We start from the raw sequence: 18829 nt of genomic DNA on the forward strand, positions 1-18829 counted from the left end.
CTGATATTCAGAAGAGAAACTGTGAAGAACATTTCAGAAGGCGTGAGAACATCTGCTCCTTTCCACAAGCCTTGGTTCAAAGATGCTTATCTCTATGCAGTCTGTTCTGTCCCGCTTTTGTTTTTTACACTAAATGATCTGTAGTTTCCCAAAATGAGTTGCTGAAGTTGGAGGGTGTGTTCCTCCGTTTTTGCCAGTTTAGCAGCATCCGCAAACGATGTAGGAATCAAGCGCAATTTCAGTCCTCGCAATGTTTTCCTTCTTTGCCGTTAAGGCACTAAATGAAAAACTGACGAATCTGAATCCACCAGTGACAAACACAAACATGTAAATCTGAAAAAAATCAAATGGACCTTGTCTTCCTGTTTATAATGGATCAATCAATAAAGCTGGTTGAAAATTGAAGTAATTTTGCTTACTCCAGTAATTTTTCTTACTTACACATCTTTATATTCAAAAACCCCTAGCATGTATCTGACAAGGAAAACAAAATTACAGGAGGGCAAGGCAAGTAAGTTAAATGAGATTTTGTGCTTCTCTATTTATGTGCATTCTCTACTGTTTTTTACATGAATTCATCTCCACCAACTGCCAGTCAATCACAACTTTTTGCACACTTCCAAGTGCCAAGTTGGTACAACCTACAATACGTGGCTGCATTTGCTTCCATCTGAACAACTGGTTTAAACCAAAAATGTAAAAATAAGCAGAAACTAAAATTAAAAATTGCTGCAAAAACAACTGTAGCAGGCTATGGAGCTGTCTTATCATAGAATAGTCACTGTGACAGCCTTAAGCACGTGCCCTGAAGCTAGGTCACCATTTGGGATCTCATTCTTTTCAGGAGAGGTACCAGGAAACTGCTGCTTTGTTCACAGTGCTATGGCTTTGTTGTTATATTTTACATATAAACATGCACTAGGGTCTACCAGCTCACCAGATTCCAGGAAGAAAACCAAAACAGAAGCAGAAGTTTCCTAACCCTGCTTCCCTGTGCGGTGGCAAAACCAGCAGTCCACCTAAATGTTACATTCCAAATTCAGTCTCCAGACTTTAGAAGTCTGGGTTAGAAAATGAGATGGATTTAGACATACATATTACTCCAGGACTATCTGAAGTTTACAGGTCCTAAGGTGTGTTATTCCAGCAACAGGTTTCCATGCAGGGACCCCCTGGCCAAGAGCTGCATCCAGAGCAAAGGTGAAGCAGGCAGGCAGGCAGACACATATAGAGTGGAGAGCAGTCCAGGCCTGGCTGTGGAGGCTGCTGGGCTGGTTTGCAGAAGCAATTTGCCCAGTGACAGGACGAAGAACAATGGCCTTAAGCAAAGGCACAAGAAGTTCCACTTCAATGTGAGGAAGAGCTTCTTTATGTGGAGGTTGGAAGAGCACTGGAACAGGCTGCCCAGCAAGAGCATGGGGTCTCCTCTGGACACATTCCAAACACACCCGAATGGTTCCAGTGCTACCTGCTCTAGGTGACCCTGCCTTGGCAGAGAGATTGGATTGGATTATCTCCACGCATCCCTTCCAACTCTAATTAATCTCTGCTTCTGTGAACCTCAGCACTGGAAAAGGCTTGATGGTCAGTTTCTATCTCAAGTTATCACTGCTAATGGCATTTTTCTGCTCTAATTTCATCATCTAGGAAATATTTTGAAAATTACTAAATAAGATTGCAAAGAAAAGTAAAGAACATAATTTAAAACTTGTAACACTTAGATATGTAATAGCTGCTTAGTTTTTGCACTTCAAAACTGAAAACTACTTCTCCTTGCTAACATTTGATGCTCTTTCAAAGGGTGAATTATCTAAATAGTTGGTGCTTTATTTAACAGAAATTTCCAATAAACCTCATTCTGTCACTTTGACTTATGCCACTTCATGCCATGTGACATGAAGGCATTGATGTAAGTTTGACAGGCATTGCCAGGGCTGACAAATCAGCTTGAGAATTTGTGACAAATTATATGCTACAGATATTTTTAAAACAACTGTGGATTTCCAAGGAAAAAGAGAATGTTAAATGTGTAATAACACTGATGTATCTTTAGATTGAAGACAATTTATTCAATTCAAATAGTTATATTGATTTAATATTCAGACTGACAATGCAATAAAAGAAAGGAAATTTATATCAAAAATTCCCAACTACCTTAGGTTACAATATATTATAGAGCAAAGGAAAATTAGATGTGTTAATGTAATGGGCTTTTTTTCTTTTCCTTAAACATTGTCATTAAGTAATATTGTTAGCATTTAATAATTTGAAATAATCTATCTCAAATGTTAAGGACCTACACAGAAAAAAAAGGACGTCTGCTGAACAGAGAATTAATTGCTTATGAAAATTCTTATTCAGCAAAGAATACAACATGGCAAGGGGGGTATCTTTCACTAGAAGTGCTAGTTGATTTAAATAATGTTTTTTCCTTTTTCTGGGTTTGGGGTGGGGTTTTTGGTAATCTCATTTTTCTACAGATCAAGTCCTGCCTTATAATTTCTTCACAATCTCTGTACTTCAGTTGAAGCATACTTAGGTCAGTCATGTGAACTTTCACACATCTCTTGATAAAATAAAGCAAATCCATAATAGTATATCAATGCATATGGAATGAAGGTGGCTCAGACCTGACCAAGAATTCCTTCTATTCATGAACTTTTTTTCTACAGGGGAAACTCTTAGCACAACAAGCTTCTCCTCTTGGGTCGCCTTCTCTCCTGGATTGCCAGGCTTACAGAGGAAAAGCATCACCATTTCTTTTTTTCTGCCTTGTAGCTCCACTGACAATTTTGCAGCCCCTGCTATGAGTCATTCTGCAGAAGCACAGGCACTGCTGTACTTGAAAAGACCCACTAATACTACAGTTTGATATACTGAGTCTCCAATTTATGGCTGGCTAGACTTTCCTATATAAACCAACTCAGTGACTGACAAGTTTCACTTGACAACCATTACACTCCTGGCTTTTGTTCTCTTTTCAACAGAAGAGGGAGGTATCATGGAATGTGTGGCAGGTGTACTGTATAAACCCAGTGAAGGACTGCAACAGAAAATATTAAAAATATAAAGTACAGTTATGTCAGATAATTTCACTTTGGGAAAAAAAACAGTAGCTTCAAGAAATAAGTTTTCCTGGATTATCAGTGACAGGCAAGGCATCATCATCATCCACTTGGTATTTAACCTCCTGGTGAAATACCTGCTGGTGTATTTCTGACCCTTTCACCTCTGATTAAATGACGGACAATTGTTACTGGGACAGGTTGCTATGTTTCCTGTATCAGGTTTTAATTGCTAGTGATGAATGCCCAGATTTCAGTGGCTGTGTGGAGACACGGCTGGGGACAGTCACACAGGGTTATTGCGTGTCCTGGGGGCAGGGGCTGTGCCACAAGGACAAGGCTGCTGCGTGGCAGAACAGTGCGGCTCTGGAGAGGAGCCCAGAGAGGCAGGCTGGACCCAGCAATGCTCGGTTTGGTACCTGCATGTGTTTGCAGCGGCTCAACAGGGCAGAGGCGAGCGGCCAGCCCTGGGACAGGCATGCCTGGCTGCCCGCACCTGCCCCAGCCCGTCTCGCAGCCCCCCTGGCACCGAGCGGGGCTGGCAGCGCCCCTGTGCCGCCCTGTGCCTTGCTCCGGCCGGCGGGAGGGAGCGGCGTCTCGCCCCGGATCTCAGCATGGCTGGCGCAGGGGCGCCGGGCACCCAGGACCCTGAAGGCGCTGGGACATGCCCGGAGGATGTCCCCTCCCTCAAGGAAATAGAGCAGCTCCTGAACACTGGGCGGCCCTCTTGCAATCACGTTGATGAAGTATGGCCTAATCTCTTCTTAGGGGACCTGTAAGTACAGCTTTATGGACACACCTCTGCCATACCTTCTGTTAGTGTGCCTCATTGGGTGCGGCTTTAGACAGCTCATAGTTTTGTTAATTGCTGTCGTTTACGCTGCAGACAGCACGATTTCCGAGATAAAATTATGACTAAGCTGGTATTCCCTTCTCCATTAGCCCTTAGAATCGATGCATAGGCTGGTCCTCCAGCAGTGGTTTGGGAGATGCAATCTCAGTGCTTCTGCTCTGTGAATATCACTGCACCCATCTTGATTTGTCTTTGTCTTTTCCTTAGAGTAACAGCAAACAATAGATTTGTTTTGTGGAAGATGGGTGTGACCCATGTTTTAAATGCTGCCCATGGCACATCATACAGCCACGGAGGCCAGGACTTTTATGGAGCAACCATTGATTATTATGGTGTACCCGCCCATGACCTGCCAAGCTTTGATATCAGCCAGTTCTTTTTCTCTGCTGCACAATTTATCCACAATGCCTTGAACACACCAGGAGGTATGGAATGATTGTTGGTCACATTTTGATGCATGTCAGTAGCCTCATGTAACAGGTCAGCTCCACAAAGCTCAGTGGTGGACAAGTCACTGCATGGTGTCCTGCCAGGTGCTGGTCACCTGTGCGGTGGGTGGCAGGAGAAGGCGGTGCTGTGTATGTGGGTATAGCTCTGACTAGATCCCAAAGAGCTGATGTGACAAAACAGATGAACTGTGCAGGAGAGAGCCTGGGGAGGAGACAGAAAATTATTTGAAAGGTAAAGCTCATTCCAAAGGGGAGAAGCAAAAACATGCTTCTGTTTTGGAATGGACACCCTCCTTTGAGACCGTCTTATTGCAAGAACAAATGAATAAAAAGACTAATGTCCTGATTTCTGCAATCACCTGTATAAAGAGGTTCCTAGGTTGCAGATGAGTCTCTGGTGTGAACAGAGCCTGCAAGGCTGGGCCTCCAAGAAGCAGATTTTAGTATTCTTCCTTGCATAAGCCAGCCTGCTGAAACTAATGGGTCTTCTTTTCCTCATGGTCCAAACACAACAGCTTCATTACTCTGAGAGGGGTTTCTTTGATTTACCAGTATTTCTGGAATCAGTTTGGGTCTCATGGCATTTCTCATACAAGTGACTGTAACAATGGCAAATTAGACTTAACTAATTAGCAGTTCACATGATTTATCAGAAGAGGAAAACATTTAAATTAAACTTCATCCACTGTATTGCTTCTCTTGATGGTTGCATTTTTTTTTTTTTACTAGCCAAAATATTGGTACACTGTGCAGTTGGAGTAAGCAGATCAGCTTCTCTAGTCCTAGCATATCTCATGATAAATCACCACCTCCCGTTACTTGAAGCCATCAAGACAGTGAAGGAGCATCGATGGATTTCACCCAACCGTGGTTTTCTGAAGCACCTGCGAAACCTGGATGCTCAGCTACGGCAGAGGAAGGACTGGAACAAAGGAAGGACTGCTGAACAGGCAACCCCATCTACATTCACTTGAGTGAGTTTCACCCTTCAGAACAGCTGTGCACATACAACTTCCCATGATCAGTGCACATTACAAAAATGAAGACAAATATGCATAGACATAAATGGCCAAGAGAATGATAAATGGATTAATTCTGATAGCTCAGTTCCTCCAAAACCAGCACAGCCAACAGCAGCACCATTTCCACTGCACAGGGTGGAACTGCTGTGCCTTGAGTGGTCCTACTGGATGAATCCACTGGAGTGGTTAAGACAGACCAAGTTTGTCCCTGGTTTCTGCTCGTGCCAGAGGCAAGTTCAATATTTGCATCTAGCTGTAAAGGATGCTTGAGTCCCTTTTACTTGGGAGTGTAACATAATAATCTTTCTCAGTTTGGTTAGAGTTCTAACATGCATTTCTCCTAAGAAAAATTTAGTGTTTCAGTTTCAGGCCTGATGATATGACAAGGACAGTTTATTAAGAGCCCAGGCACTCCTACAGAAATGTTCCTCTATTTCTGGTCTGCTAAATATTATGGTGTGTCAGCCACAAGACCCACACCATCAGAATAAATGTTTGTGATACTTCTGCAGCCTGGGTCAGCAAACCCAACGAGTCTTTTTTTGTTACATATGTTTTCAAAAAGATAATGTATATCATGTAGTATATTGAAAATGTTAAAAAGACTATGTCATGTCTTCAAAGCATTTTGTAAGTTGGACTCCTCAGTTGTCTTGCACTCCAAATTATCCCAAATCAGTTCTGTGTCAGTGGCTTTGGATCACCTGTGATTTAATATCAGGTAGACATTTAGCTTACATCAGGGGCTTGGCCTAATTGATACAGATTCGTTTTAAGATGTTTTGAGGATGTCAGTTTTCCTGTCACCAGTTAAACAGTACTTAAACCAATGTGATTTTTAATACAGCAACAGCATTTGAAATTCATGCTACCACACTCTGCCTTAAAATTAGCTTGTTACCTTGTGGTGAACCATGAAGTGATGATCAAATTTGGTTTTGCCCTTTGCTGCTGGTTGGATTTATTGATTAGTTGACCTTAAAAGATTCCCTGACAGATTAAGTAAATACATTTCTGCTTGCTTGTTTGCATTTGAAACATCAGTTCTGATCATTTTATTCTCTGCTGTAAGAGACTTGCAAGGTTATTAGAAGACTAATATAATGGTGACTTGGGAGCTGAACCTCTTCCTTTCCAGACCACATTTCCTTATTCATTCTTTCAGAGGTTATGACATGAATGCTGATTCTGCCTAGCATTTAGAAGAATGTAGAAATCCCTCCCTATTTCACTGTACACAAGTGCTTTGCAAAATAAGCACATTTAAGATCCTTTCAGACATCAGTTTGACTGTTGAGATTTTCCTAAGTGTTGCAAAAGAGCTCCACTGATCAGTGAAAGATCAAATAGGAAATCACATTTTAAAACCTAACAGTGCTAGGACAATCTTTATACCTCACAAAGCAGCAGAGCAGTGGAGGAGGAGCTTTGTTTGCTTTGAAGTTCACCATAAAAATTAATAGGCATTTATATGAGTTAATATTTCATTATAATTTATACTTCATTCACATTACAGTAGGTTTTAGTCTGGAAACCTTTTGAAGACACAGCATTGAAAAATCTGAAATTCATGTGAGTGAAATAATGCATCTTAATGGCTTTAGGCTGGGCAAAATTAAACATATGTGAGCAAGATTAATGGAATACTCCCATCAGGATAATGTTTTGCATGCCTCTGAGCATCTGTCCTACAAAGCCACAGCTGTGAAAGCTGCTCCTGTTGTAAATTAGTACCTGCTCTTGAAGATACTGCTCGTCCTGGGAGAGTATTTTGTCACCAGGGGCAGGGAAGGGAAGAGCACAGAGTGAAGCTGAGCCAGTTGGGCATCCATGCTACCAATGGCATGGTAGTGATCTTGTAAGCATGACTTACTTACCTCAGTGGAAGGAATGAATTAGGTAGAAACTTTTTTCAAGGGCATCGTCAAATCACAGAAGTGCTTTTAATCTGTGGAGTCAGTGTTGCTTGCATTTCCTGCCTGCCTGTATTGTGTCTTTATATACAGATTTACTTTGAGTGCACATTTGTGCAGGGGGAAAACTTCCAGTCAACATAAGCAAAAGCAGAACTGTAACTTCTTAAAACAGAAAGCATTGTCTGCTGCAATGTGCTAAGAGGAAAAGGGACCTCCTCACCTGTCAATTACACTATCCCTAATTCACATCATGATGTGACATGACATTAGTACTTCACTGCTTTCCACTATCAGCATAAAAACTTGTATTTTGAATGTTAGTTTGGCAAGTTATATTAAGCAACCAAAATGAAGGAAAAATACTGCCTCCCCAGTGGCACTTCATTCAGAAAATACACATTTGTCAAGAGGGTCTACACAACCTGGGAGAAGGTGCAAGTGAGAGGAACTGTCCCCACTACAGCTCTGGCAGACTTAAATCTGCTTACAGCAATCACAAAACCAGTGTCACCTGAAAGGACCCATGTAGAGTTCCAGTGAAAACGTCTCTTCCTTTTATTTTCCAGTACAAGAACCGAGGGCATCAGATGAAGTCAGTAGAAATCAGGTCTGAAAGAAAGGGAGGGGTTTACATGAGCTGTGTAACACTTGCCACAGGGCGCTGCAGAGAGTAAAAGCCTATAGACATTGAAGTGGAAATATTTGAGGGACAGAAATCCATTCAGGGTTACCAAATACTTAGAAACTCCATCCAGGTCAGCAAGCTTATAAACTGCAGCTGGAAGCTGGGAGAGTGTTATTATTGTTATTATTATATACACAAATATAATTCATGCTTGTGTGTTCTTACATTTTGTAGGCATTCACTTTCAGCCACAGTCAAGCACAAGACAGTGGGCTTGGTGAACCTTGGGTAAGGCCCAGGACCAGTGTTCTCATGGTGTTTATTTTGAACTCGCCCTCAAGCTGTGCTGTCCCCTCTTTCCTGGTAGCTTATTATTAGAACTGGGTCACATGAGGCACTTGGGACTGCGTCTCAGTTGCACTGACATTTCTTTCACAGGGAAAGCTCTGTGCTGGCAGGAACAGCACCATAGCTTATGTGAGGAAGGGAGTAGCATTTTTTTGCATAAGATTCACTTAAAGCAGAAGGTTCATTTTTCTGGCTGTTCCCCATTGCATCAGGGACGTAGTGCTGAGCTAATGCAGGGAGGCGTCAAGGCGCGAGCTGTATTTAGAGTCAGCCACCTGCTTGGGAACATCAAGCTGCAGAAAGAGCCTGCTTCAGCAAAACCCTCCCTGTGCATTCCACAGCAGCGGCTGCCAGCAGGCCCTCCCTGCTCTGCCTGACCCTGCATGAGGCCTCCAAAGGGGTCAGCACCTGAAGACAGACCCCATCAGCCCAGGAGTGTCTGAGCCTGGCACTCCCTCTGCCCAGGAACTGCCAGATATTTTGGACAGCTGCAAGGTGGAATTAAATCACGTGGGTGAAGAGTGGCCTAATCTCTACATAGGCAATATGTAAGTGTTATTTGAGGCTGAGCTGTTCTGAAGGGCTGGGGAATACAGTGCTCATTAACATGTGCTGTCCAACTTTATATAATTAGCATTGGTAAACTTCATTGCCTTAAAACAGACAAGGTTAGCACAGAAGAAAGCAAAAAGACTATCCATTAAAGAAAGAACCTACTGCACAGAAAAACAATTAAAAAGAGAATTCGACTCTTTTTATTGCTTTGTATTAATTCATAATTGTGCAACATGTGGATTTTATAAATGCTACAGCATTTACCATACAAAGCACAAGACAGGCTTATGGTCCTAAGCAGCCTTAAAATTGAACAATTGGTTTTTACCTTTTTTGGTGTAATTTTAACTAGAATGGAAATTTTCACATTAAAAAGTATTCTGATTTTGGCTGTTTATATGACAATTTGATTTGCAGTTGAAATTTTGACAAATCTGTGGATATTCTGAATGCCAGCAGACTTCACTATTTCTGAAAACTGTGCAGATGGGTGTTTCACTCTGAGGACAGAGAAAGCATGCAGTCATCTGCACTCAACAGGCCTAGTGCCCAGTGTTATGCCAAAACAAGGGTTTTTTCACCATCATCAGGTTGCAAACTTGTTGAAATATCTAGAAATTACAATAATTCCTGCAGGAGAGAAACAGTGGATACTAAAAACCCTGCTGATTGCCCACTGATTACAGCTAAAGTGGCCATTCTTTTAGCTGCGAAAGAGCAAAGCCAAAAAATGAGCTAGGTGACATGGGGGGAATAATCTGCATTTACAAAACTTGGTTTTACAAATGGCTGCAAGCTTCCCGATGTGCCTGGCTGGAGCGTGGCAGCCGGCAGGTGGCCCTGTGCCCTGCGGCTGGGGACAGCCAGCAGCACGGGGCCCTGGCAGAAGCCACAACCATGGGCAGCGCTTTGCTGAACTCCTGCCTTGGCCAGGAGAGTGCCAAACCGACCCTTGCCTTTCCGGTCAAACCTTGTAACTACACTTGGAAATTAACTCTATTACTTCTTAGAACCATGTGCAGAAACAGGGATTTGTAGAATTGAGCCTGACTGGCAGTACAGGCAAAAATTTAAGAAAAACATCACTGAAATGGTGTTCTCTTAACAGCAACATTTGATTTTAGACAGCCTTTTATGTGCAGTCTCAAGACCTCCTTTAAATGCCTGTGAATATACATGTTCCAAACTATGCTCGAATGTTTCTTTCAATCACATTCTGTCTTGTAGGGGGAAAGAAATGGTAGAGAATATAATGAAAAGATGAACTTTGAGAACATTCAGCTAACAGAAATAAAAATGTAAACAGGTTTCTTTGTTAATGGAACAGCTGATCACTAATATCAGCTTAAATACGAGTTACAGACTCCAAACAGTGAAACTGGAAGTTGATCAAGCACTACAGATGCAATTTTGTTCATTGTGCCAACATCAATAAAACAAATAGGGACAACACCTGAGAATGAGGTTTCATGGGCTCTTCATGAGATAGGAATGGAGAGAGTATGTGCATTTAGGGCCCAACCCAGTACTCAGTGAACTTAATAAACAATGGATGTTTCTGTTACTGAGCAAACCCATGCCAGCATCAGGACTTGTGCCAGAGCTAAAATAACCCAGAGCAGTACCATACACTGTCACTTCTCATTTCTGTGGAACCATTTATGTGCAGTTTCTGAGCAGCTACTTGGAAATCAAAGACCAATCTAGAATTAGTGCTGTATTTTATAAGAAGTATTTCTCCATATGCCTTTATCAGAAATCTGATGTTCAGCATCTTTAAACAAGTTAAATATATCATAAAATAAAGTAAGGATGGCTGACTTAACATGATGACTTTCATCCTGGAGGACTTTGAAGTTGTCAACAAACTGATTATTAAATATTTGTCTGGCTATCAGCCATTGCTGATATACAAGGCCAAGGCCAAGACCCTTTGGGTTTAAAGGTACAATGTTTTCTGAAGTGCTATATAAGCAGCTGAGGGCACAATATGTAAAATACCCTGCTGAAGTCAAACTTTATGCTGATCTTAAGCAGGTAGGTTTATTAACTGGAGTTTAACAGGATCAGCAAAGCTAATATCACTTCAGCAAAGGAACATTGTACAGTTAGAAGCTATGCTAAAACCTTAGTGTGTTCAACATACATATTTCAAGTCCAGTTATAGAGCTACCTTCTGAGGTGAATTTGTGTAGGTTGTTTGGACTAGCAGTCCTCAATGAGATTGTGGCCAACTGAAGTCAGTAAAACTTGTTAAACTTACTTATTTTCAGAAGTGAAATAACTCGGAATTCTGCATTTCCAGATATGAGTATATACAGAAATTGCAACCTTGTATCATTCTTCTACTACTTTATTTTTTCTTACACTTCTCAAAGGGGAAAAATGTCTCAGAGTGTGGTGGACACTGGGCTCTACAGACAGGAATACATTACAAGGCAACAAGATTACCTGAGCCACTTGTTATCATGAGCTTTCATAGTGGACACAATCAACTTTGACCTTGTTGCACATTTCTGTACATTCTGTGTGCATTAACAAGGGCAAATGGTGAATCCCTATCCCAAAGGTAAACTGCTGCTCTTACACAGCACTCGCATTAAGCAATCACAAATTACTTTAGCAGCATTAACTAAATGTCACTCAACCACTCAAGTAAGCCTAATTATCCACTTACAGACATTGTCTTCATTGGCATGTGGGAAAACAGCAGGATCTAGAGAGATTAGGAGTGACCAACAAAACCATATCCACACCAGTGGCAAGGATCACACATAGAGACTAGTAATCATCAGAATGTATCTTCTATCACAGGAGAGAAAAAAGAAAAGCAATTATAAAAGGGAAGACAGTTTTGAGCTCTCAGTCAGAAATCACAAATTTTTTTCAGTTTTTCTGTATTGATTTGTCAGAATGCGCAACAAAAATAACTAAAAATAGTTACTTTCACATTTGAGAAATAGCCAAAAGCTGCAAAGAGCTATTGCAGAGACATGCCAGTTGGCCATTTACAAAGCCTCATGCCATGTGTTTTCCTCTGTTTCTGAACTCAGATCTCTAGTAACAAAAAGCAGTTCTTGATTTATGAAAGGGCTGTATGTAATACCCTGGAGGCTACTTTATCTCAGCTGCTGTAAATTGGATCTCTCAGAGATGAGATGAGATGCAAGTGAGGCAAAAATACAAACTTAGGCAATCTGTGACCATAGCACTGTTCTGTGCAGCCTGGAACAGCACTATGTGTATTCCTTTGTGTTCTGAAAGGAAAAAATTTTATTTGCTGTATTCTTAGAAAAAGCAGATCTGCTTCCTTTATGCTGGCTTACCTTATGCTATTCTGCCACTTTCCTCTAGGCAATGCTGCCCAAAGAGTTACCCAGTCATGTGCAATTCCATCAAGTTGCAGGGTTTACATACTGAACTCAGATACAGTATGCACCTACATAAACTCTAAACTCATGAAATTAAAAGAACACAAAGCAACAAAGAGAAATGCTAGACAATCTGAATATGAGATAAAGATGAAAGGAACATTACCTAAAGCTTTAACATCAAATCTATTTTTCCTCTCTGTTTAGGGTATAGAATGTTTCTGAATTTTGCATGCTCATTTCATTCCTCAATCTGTTTGTCAAATGAGGGCAGCAAATGTGCTAGGTACTCCTCTGGGATACATTCCTTATTTGCTGTCCATTCTGCTTGTTAAAACTCTCAAAACTCAACTCCAAGAGAAAATAGGCCCCTGTTTAAAATTAAAGCTCTTAAGTATATCCCTGGACACAAAAAGATGCTAACCTGTTTTGCTGATTTGGATCAGCAGATGAAAAGGGGAAAATATTACCCATCCCCTACAAGTCACCCAGATGGGAGACAGTTTTCTACACTGGTGACAATAGATGCTCAATGGCTGAGGACTTTCCAGAGGTAACTTCTTCCTGCCATGCCCTCTGCCCAGCTCTGTCCCAGCTTTATGGACCTGAGAATTATTGCAAATACAAAAAATTTTCAGCCATAAATTAGACATTTCTCACATGCTGAACATTTCCTATTCCCACCAAAATTCTTATTACTTGAACATTGCTGTGCCTTTATCACTAGTGAACATGGAAAGAGAAAAGTTATTTAATTTTAATGGAATATTTCATAAATGAACTGCTCTTTAAAGCCTACTCTGCTGGCTCAGAAGGCAGATTTCTCCCAGTACCCTGTCTTATGTCAATGTCTTGCCAAGGAGAGGGGACTGTGAAGAAAAAATTGAAACTTTTTTGAACTGTTGAAATGACTACCCAAATTGGCGTGCTAAGATAGACCACCCCTGGGTAGTTTTCATCTTAGAGCAGCTTGGAAAATAAATTGTAGTTTTACACTGAAGTCCTAAATATGCAGAGGTAAAATACCTGGGGTAAGTTGCTGGTGGCAATTCAGCATCTCAGCAGAATTGCCACCAGAGTTCTCTTGCCACATGCATGCATTTCTGGAGAAGGTAATGCAGTGCTGCATCAGAACACCAGATCGGGGGCCACACCAGCCCTTGTGGACACTCCCACCCCAAACCAGCAGTGTAACCCAGGAGTGAGTTTGCCCCCCTGTTTCCAAAAGGAGAACGTGTGCCAAGGACAGTATGGCCTAAGAGGCACGCGCTGCTGGCAGGCTCTCAAGTGTCAAAATAGAGCCAGCGCTGCCGGCCGCACAGATCCTGCGCTTCACAGCCACACACAGACAAGGAAAACAATCCAGTTGTTGGGTGGAAAAAGCAGCTTCCCAGGATTGCTCTGACCATGGTGTGATGGTGATCAATCCACATTGGCAAGTACCACCTTTCCACGTGTGTTTCACCTCCTGCAGGCTGCCTGTGGAGAGCAGCCCAGGCAGGCTGATGCATGCTTGTTATTGCCGGCGTAAATATCTCTGCCTTGTGCTATTGTGGCACAAAGCAGCTGGACCATTTGAAAATCATTTAAAAAGCACTATAAAATTAGGGCTCCAGTGCTCTTATTTTATGGCTTTCACGAGCAGCCATTGCCTAGAGAGAAATTATCCTCTTTATTTTCAAGGCTAAAGGTTCTTTTAACATTCATCAAAATCAAAGTGCACCCTTGGTAACACATAGAGCTGTTACTTATTTAGTACTGACTCTACTTTCTGCATAATATCACATTTGAGATCTCAGTTCTTCATATACAACCCATTTCATTGTGTCTGCTGTTGTTTTCACCAAGTGAATTTGCACAGTTTCAAGAGAGGCTGGATGATGCCCTGAAACATATTCTTTCCATAATTCTTTTTTTTTTTTTTTTTAATGGTTAGAACAACAGCCTAGAGTGTTTTTGTTTCTGATCTTTCTATAAAAATGTCCAATTACCTTTAAGCAATGGATTTGCACAGACCAATTAAGCACTGTAAGTGAAAGATTTTCAAGGGCAGAAATAATACTTAGGTGCATGACCTGATAGACTCACTTTAAAACATCTCTTCCCTGTGTATATTAAAAACCTGTCTTTAATAATTTAATTTTTTTCCATTCTTATTTTCACAGACAGTTTCTTTACCAAACTGAAGAAAACGGTGAGTGAACCAAAGCAGCATGAAAAAATGCAAACAGTACAAAAAGAAAGCCATTTTTTTAGGAAAAAAACCCCACAGCTGTATCAACCATACTTACAGCTCATCTCTGAAGGGCTTAGGAAGAGACACTGCATGAAAGCATCCATTGGCCACAGAGGTGGCAAGTGGGAATGGTAAGGCCCTGCACATGCTCTGTGCTGCAGCTCAAGAGAACCACTGTGTGCCCTCTGTTGTTTAACCTGCCTTACATATCTGTAAGAGACTGGTCATCTTATTATCCAGACATCAAATACAGTCTGAAGATAAACATTTACAAAGTCATAGCCTTAGCTCTGTTCTCATGGTTCCCTCTTTGGCCAGGATTTTGTCTCTGTTCTCTGGGGACAGCAGGCTCATTCCTGTGAAAAAGGCAGCACTCTTTCAGATCGCTGCAAGGGGCGTGGTTGGTGCTGATAGATCCTGCTGTGAAAGCATGTGCAGCCACACAGAGCAGCTGTAAAGCCAAGATGCACCATCCTGCCTACAGGGGATGTAACCAGGCAGAAGGCAAGGCTGCCTGTGTGCAAGGAGAGCTCCATCACTATACCAGCACCTCTGAGAGCAGAGGGAGTTTGAGTTTTTAATGACAGAGATTTTGCCTGTCATCACCCAGTCTGTGATCCATCAAGGGAGTGGTTAATCTAATAGAGGGATGGGATGAAGTTACTTGGTAATGACTCTTGCTTCTGACCCTAGAAAGGCAGAAAATGGAACAGGAATGACAGACATCTTTATGGAAGAAGGAGGTGGGACAGTCATTAAGTAAGTCAGGATAAGAAAAGCACCTCAGCTCTGTGACACATTTTTCTGTTCCAACAGTCAGCAGCCACCTTCCTGTGCCTGACAGTCTCAGAAATAGAGAGAAAGGCCCAATTAAGCTCACATAGCTATGGGCCCCTGCATTTCGGAACAGATTAGATTTTTGGGTTAAGACTAACCCATCCAATCTCAGCCCTTGCTTGTGGCAATAGTGAAAAGTTGCAGGAGAAGAGCAGAGGTCAGTGTAGCCTCTCAAGACCTGATCCAGAACCATGAGTGAGATGATGTCACCTGTGCAGGGGGTTCCTCCCTTTGGAGCTGACATGTACATGTGTTTGTTCCCTCTCAGGCATATACACCTTGCTCAACAGAACAAAAATTAAAAACTCAGACAGAGTTTTTACCTGGTAGAATAGAATTGAAAATCCCTTAACCCATTAGAATAGAAATAGAAAATCCCTTCTACCCAGTGATTTCAAATTCCTGGACAGCCCTTACTTTGTGGATAAACTACCTGTGGTGAATGGTTTCTCAGTATTGTTTTCTCTATAAAAGATAGCAAATTGACACTTGCAGTCAATGCTTTAGTGCTGAAAGGGGAGAATTTTCCTTTCAACACTGAAGGGGAGCAGGTGTCTAGAGAGTGTTGTTTTCTCCATACACACATCTCTCCTAACACCTCCATCTCTAAAGTCTTGCTCACCTCCTATCCAGAGCAGGATTAAGCATGACCTGGAGATATTTTGACCTAGATGATCAGTTGCTGAAAGCCTGGCAAAAGGACCCAGGTTGTAGGATGTCCTGCACGAGCTAAATTTAAAGTAATTTTGTGCTCAGTTTAAACTATTAATTTCAAGGAAGGCTTAATTTACCTTTAAATAGCAGGTGAGACCCCATAACTCAGAGGTGGGCAGCCAAAGGGCAAAAGAAGGCTCCTGGATTCTGGCAGTGTTCTTTTGGTGTTGCCAGCAGCTGCAGACCTTCCATCATTTGTTTTCCTCACAAAATGAAGCTGCTAACTGCAGAACCAAGCTGGGACCAAAGTAATTTTATGAAAAGAAGCAACACAAGAAAGAATATCTTAAAAATCCAAGTAGGATCAGAATCTGGAAAGGTGTGAAGGGGATTAGGATCTGTTTTAGCATCATGTCATGGGACAAGGGTGTTCCTGCTCAGGTGATGGAGACCTGTATTATCAGTTCTTTTTTCCATCATCATCTCAGCAGTCGAAAGTTGCTGTAAGCATTTTGCTTTTGCTTCTTCACTCTTGCTGCCTTGTCATTCTCCTCCATGTTGTCACTGTGAAATGAACCTTGGTTCATAATGACAAATGTATTGCCAGCCTGGGAGGCAGATTCTGGATGTTTGGTGCCCATTTTCTAGAATTCAGTATTTGGTAATGAGTAGTGTAGACACAGCATTCATAAGACAAGTGGGAAGAGCCAATTCAGGTTGGGCCTGAAGGACTGGCTCTCCATCAGGCCAGAGCAGAGTCTAGAGAAAGCCAGCATAAGAAACAGGACATCTGTGTATCCTCCAGCTTTTGGCTTTCAACAGATTGGTTATTTCTTAAACCTCTGGATACTTTTAATTATTACAGACTGAAGAGAAGAACTGGTCCTAGCACAAAAGTCCCTAATTTACCTTATGCCCCCAACAAGCCCCTTGCCTCCATCATTCCAAGGAGAGATGAAGGTTGTGGGGGAAAAAAAGAAAAGGAGGAATGAAGGCTGGGTGAAAAAAAAAGGTGAATGGATAGCTGAGGAGCAGGCTGGATGGATAAGGAGGAAGGCTGGGTGGGCAAGGAGGAAGGCTGGGTGGGCGAGGAGCACACTGGTGCTGGAGAAGCCTCTGGGGAGGCTAGTGCCACAGGGCAGCACAGCTGCCATGACCCCATGAGCTTTGTCCCCTCACCAGACAAACTGCAAGGGCACTGCTGAACGTCCTCCATGTCTCGGTGAGGGAGGGCCAGGCCGGTGAGGCCAGGCCAGGCCAGGCCATGCGGGGAGCAGCAGCATGGCAGGACCAGGACCAGGGCCGGGGCCGGGGCCCACCAGGCCTACACAGTGCTGCCTTGCACAATTAACTTCTACCAGTTCACGAGCTCCAGGTGAACAATAATCTTTGTGAGTTTTCCACAGCTTTCTTTTATCTGTCAGAAGAATGGAGGGGAACCACCACACTGGCTGCTGAGGAGAAGTGCCTCTGGGTAACTCCAAACCCCCAGCCAGTCTGGTTGTACTTTCCAAACCAATTTCTGTTCTTGTAGAGGGTTTATTTCCCTTAAGAAAAGTATTTGAAGCGAAAGCAGCTGGGGAGAGAGCATGAACAGCACAGACTCCTCCCTTCCAGCCCTCTTCCAAAGCCCCAGCAGCTCCTGTGACACCCATACAGACATTGAGTAAGTCAGGATAAGAAAAGTTCCTCACCCATTGCATTGAAGGGTCGGTTTTCCCAGGAGAACAGGCAGGAGGGACATGGATTTGACCCCAGTGCCCAGCCCAGCAACCCAGTGCCACAGCCTGTTAGCACCCAGGCGTGCCCTCCTGCCCAGCTGCTGTCCCTCGTGTCTCCCACTGTTCCCAAAAGCCAGAGCAGTGTCCTCTAGCTGGGCTCTTTTCCTACTATGGCTGGAGGAGCAGGAGATGGGAAGAGAACCGTATTTGGAAGAAGACAGTACAAAAGACTAAAGTAATCACCCTGCTTTTTACTTTAGGTGAGTGCATTATGTCTTGGACTGGTTTGTACAACAGATTTTGCCAGCAGAATAAAACCAGGCCAAACTGAACAGTGTACAGGAAAAACTGAGCACTGCCACAGGCTTTTTTATACACAGAACCTACATAGGAAAGGATATGGTGTAGATCTTTTGATGTATACACCCAGGTCAATACCAACCTAATTAATTCCGTACATTTCATATTTTTCTTCCATCCAACGTGCAGTTTCTTGCAAGTTCTCCCTTTAAATGCCAGTCAGGAGTGTATTCCGTTCTGCGAGGCCCATTTCTCTGTATTTTTAAATCCCCCAACATTGTTTTTTCCTGCCATCTTGTGGCAACAGGAAAAATCACAGAGTTTCACAGGCCGCAGCGCTGCCCACTGGCCTAAGAAAAGGGTTGTCAGTATAACAGTCTAATCTAGAATTAGATTAGTTGGCATCACTGCAAAAAAATGCAGCTCCTCTTGCATATTTGAAAGCTTGACTAATTTTTCCAGCTCCACTAGTTGATCTTGTAGCAGGGTTTCTTTGGTTATCCCAGAGCAAAGTGTCTGTTTTGTAGACCTTTGTGTTTTCTGCTGCCTATAAAGAGCAAAGGAGAGTTGCATAACAGGTGAGACTTAATTATGTTATGACAAGGCTTCATCAAGTGAACCCTAAATATTTTGAAAAGTCTCCTTTTGCCAGTGTTGCTCTCAGGTCTTCATAGCTCCTTAACAAAGCCATCTTTGTTTCCTATCAAACCATAGGAAAATCTTGTCTGATAGGCATGTAAAGCTTTTCCTTTTACTGCAACCAGTATTGCTGTCTGATCTCTCAATATAAACACCACAAAACCTGCCCAAACATCCTGCATCATTTCCTTAATTCTAAACCAAAACATTTTCATTTTTTGTTAAAAATTCATGTAAG

General features: G+C 42.3%; 1 protein-coding gene and 1 long non-coding RNA gene across 26 annotated transcripts in view; one reads left to right on the forward strand and one right to left on the reverse strand.

The window, feature by feature from the left end:
* The window catches only part of LOC113460868 (uncharacterized), a 56917-nt gene that overhangs the window by 428 nt on the left and 37660 nt on the right, over positions 1-18829 (reverse strand). For 9 of the 18 annotated variants that reach the window (XR_003382725.2, XR_003382724.2, XR_012581103.1 and 6 more), the window contains 3 exons: positions 12629-18499; positions 11511-11638; positions 7817-7914 (listed from right to left, as the gene is read on the reverse strand). This is a non-coding gene — a long non-coding RNA (uncharacterized LOC113460868). Of the gene's footprint in view, positions 7915-11510; positions 11639-12628; positions 18500-18829 lie in introns of all 18 variants that reach the window. The other 9 variants (XR_012581093.1, XR_012581095.1, XR_012581094.1 and 6 more) reach the window with 9 other exon arrangements.
* The window catches only part of LOC102074638 (dual specificity protein phosphatase 13B), a 25957-nt gene continuing 12329 nt past the window's right edge, over positions 5202-18829 (forward strand). The window contains exons 1-2 of one of the 8 annotated variants that reach the window (XM_074544778.1): positions 5202-5341; positions 14370-14398. In XM_074544778.1, the coding sequence (XP_074400879.1) occupies positions 5265-5341; positions 14370-14398 (106 nt within the window). In that variant the 5' untranslated portion in view covers positions 5202-5264. Of the gene's footprint in view, positions 5342-8199; positions 8827-13508; positions 13644-14369; positions 14399-14435; positions 14572-18829 lie in introns of those variants that run through there. The other 7 variants (XM_074544783.1, XM_005481475.4, XM_074544779.1 and 4 more) reach the window with 7 other exon arrangements.

Source organism: Zonotrichia albicollis, chromosome 7 (genome assembly GCF_047830755.1).
Source record: "Zonotrichia albicollis isolate bZonAlb1 chromosome 7, bZonAlb1.hap1, whole genome shotgun sequence".
NCBI classification, from domain to species: Eukaryota; Metazoa; Chordata; class Aves; order Passeriformes; family Passerellidae; genus Zonotrichia; species Zonotrichia albicollis.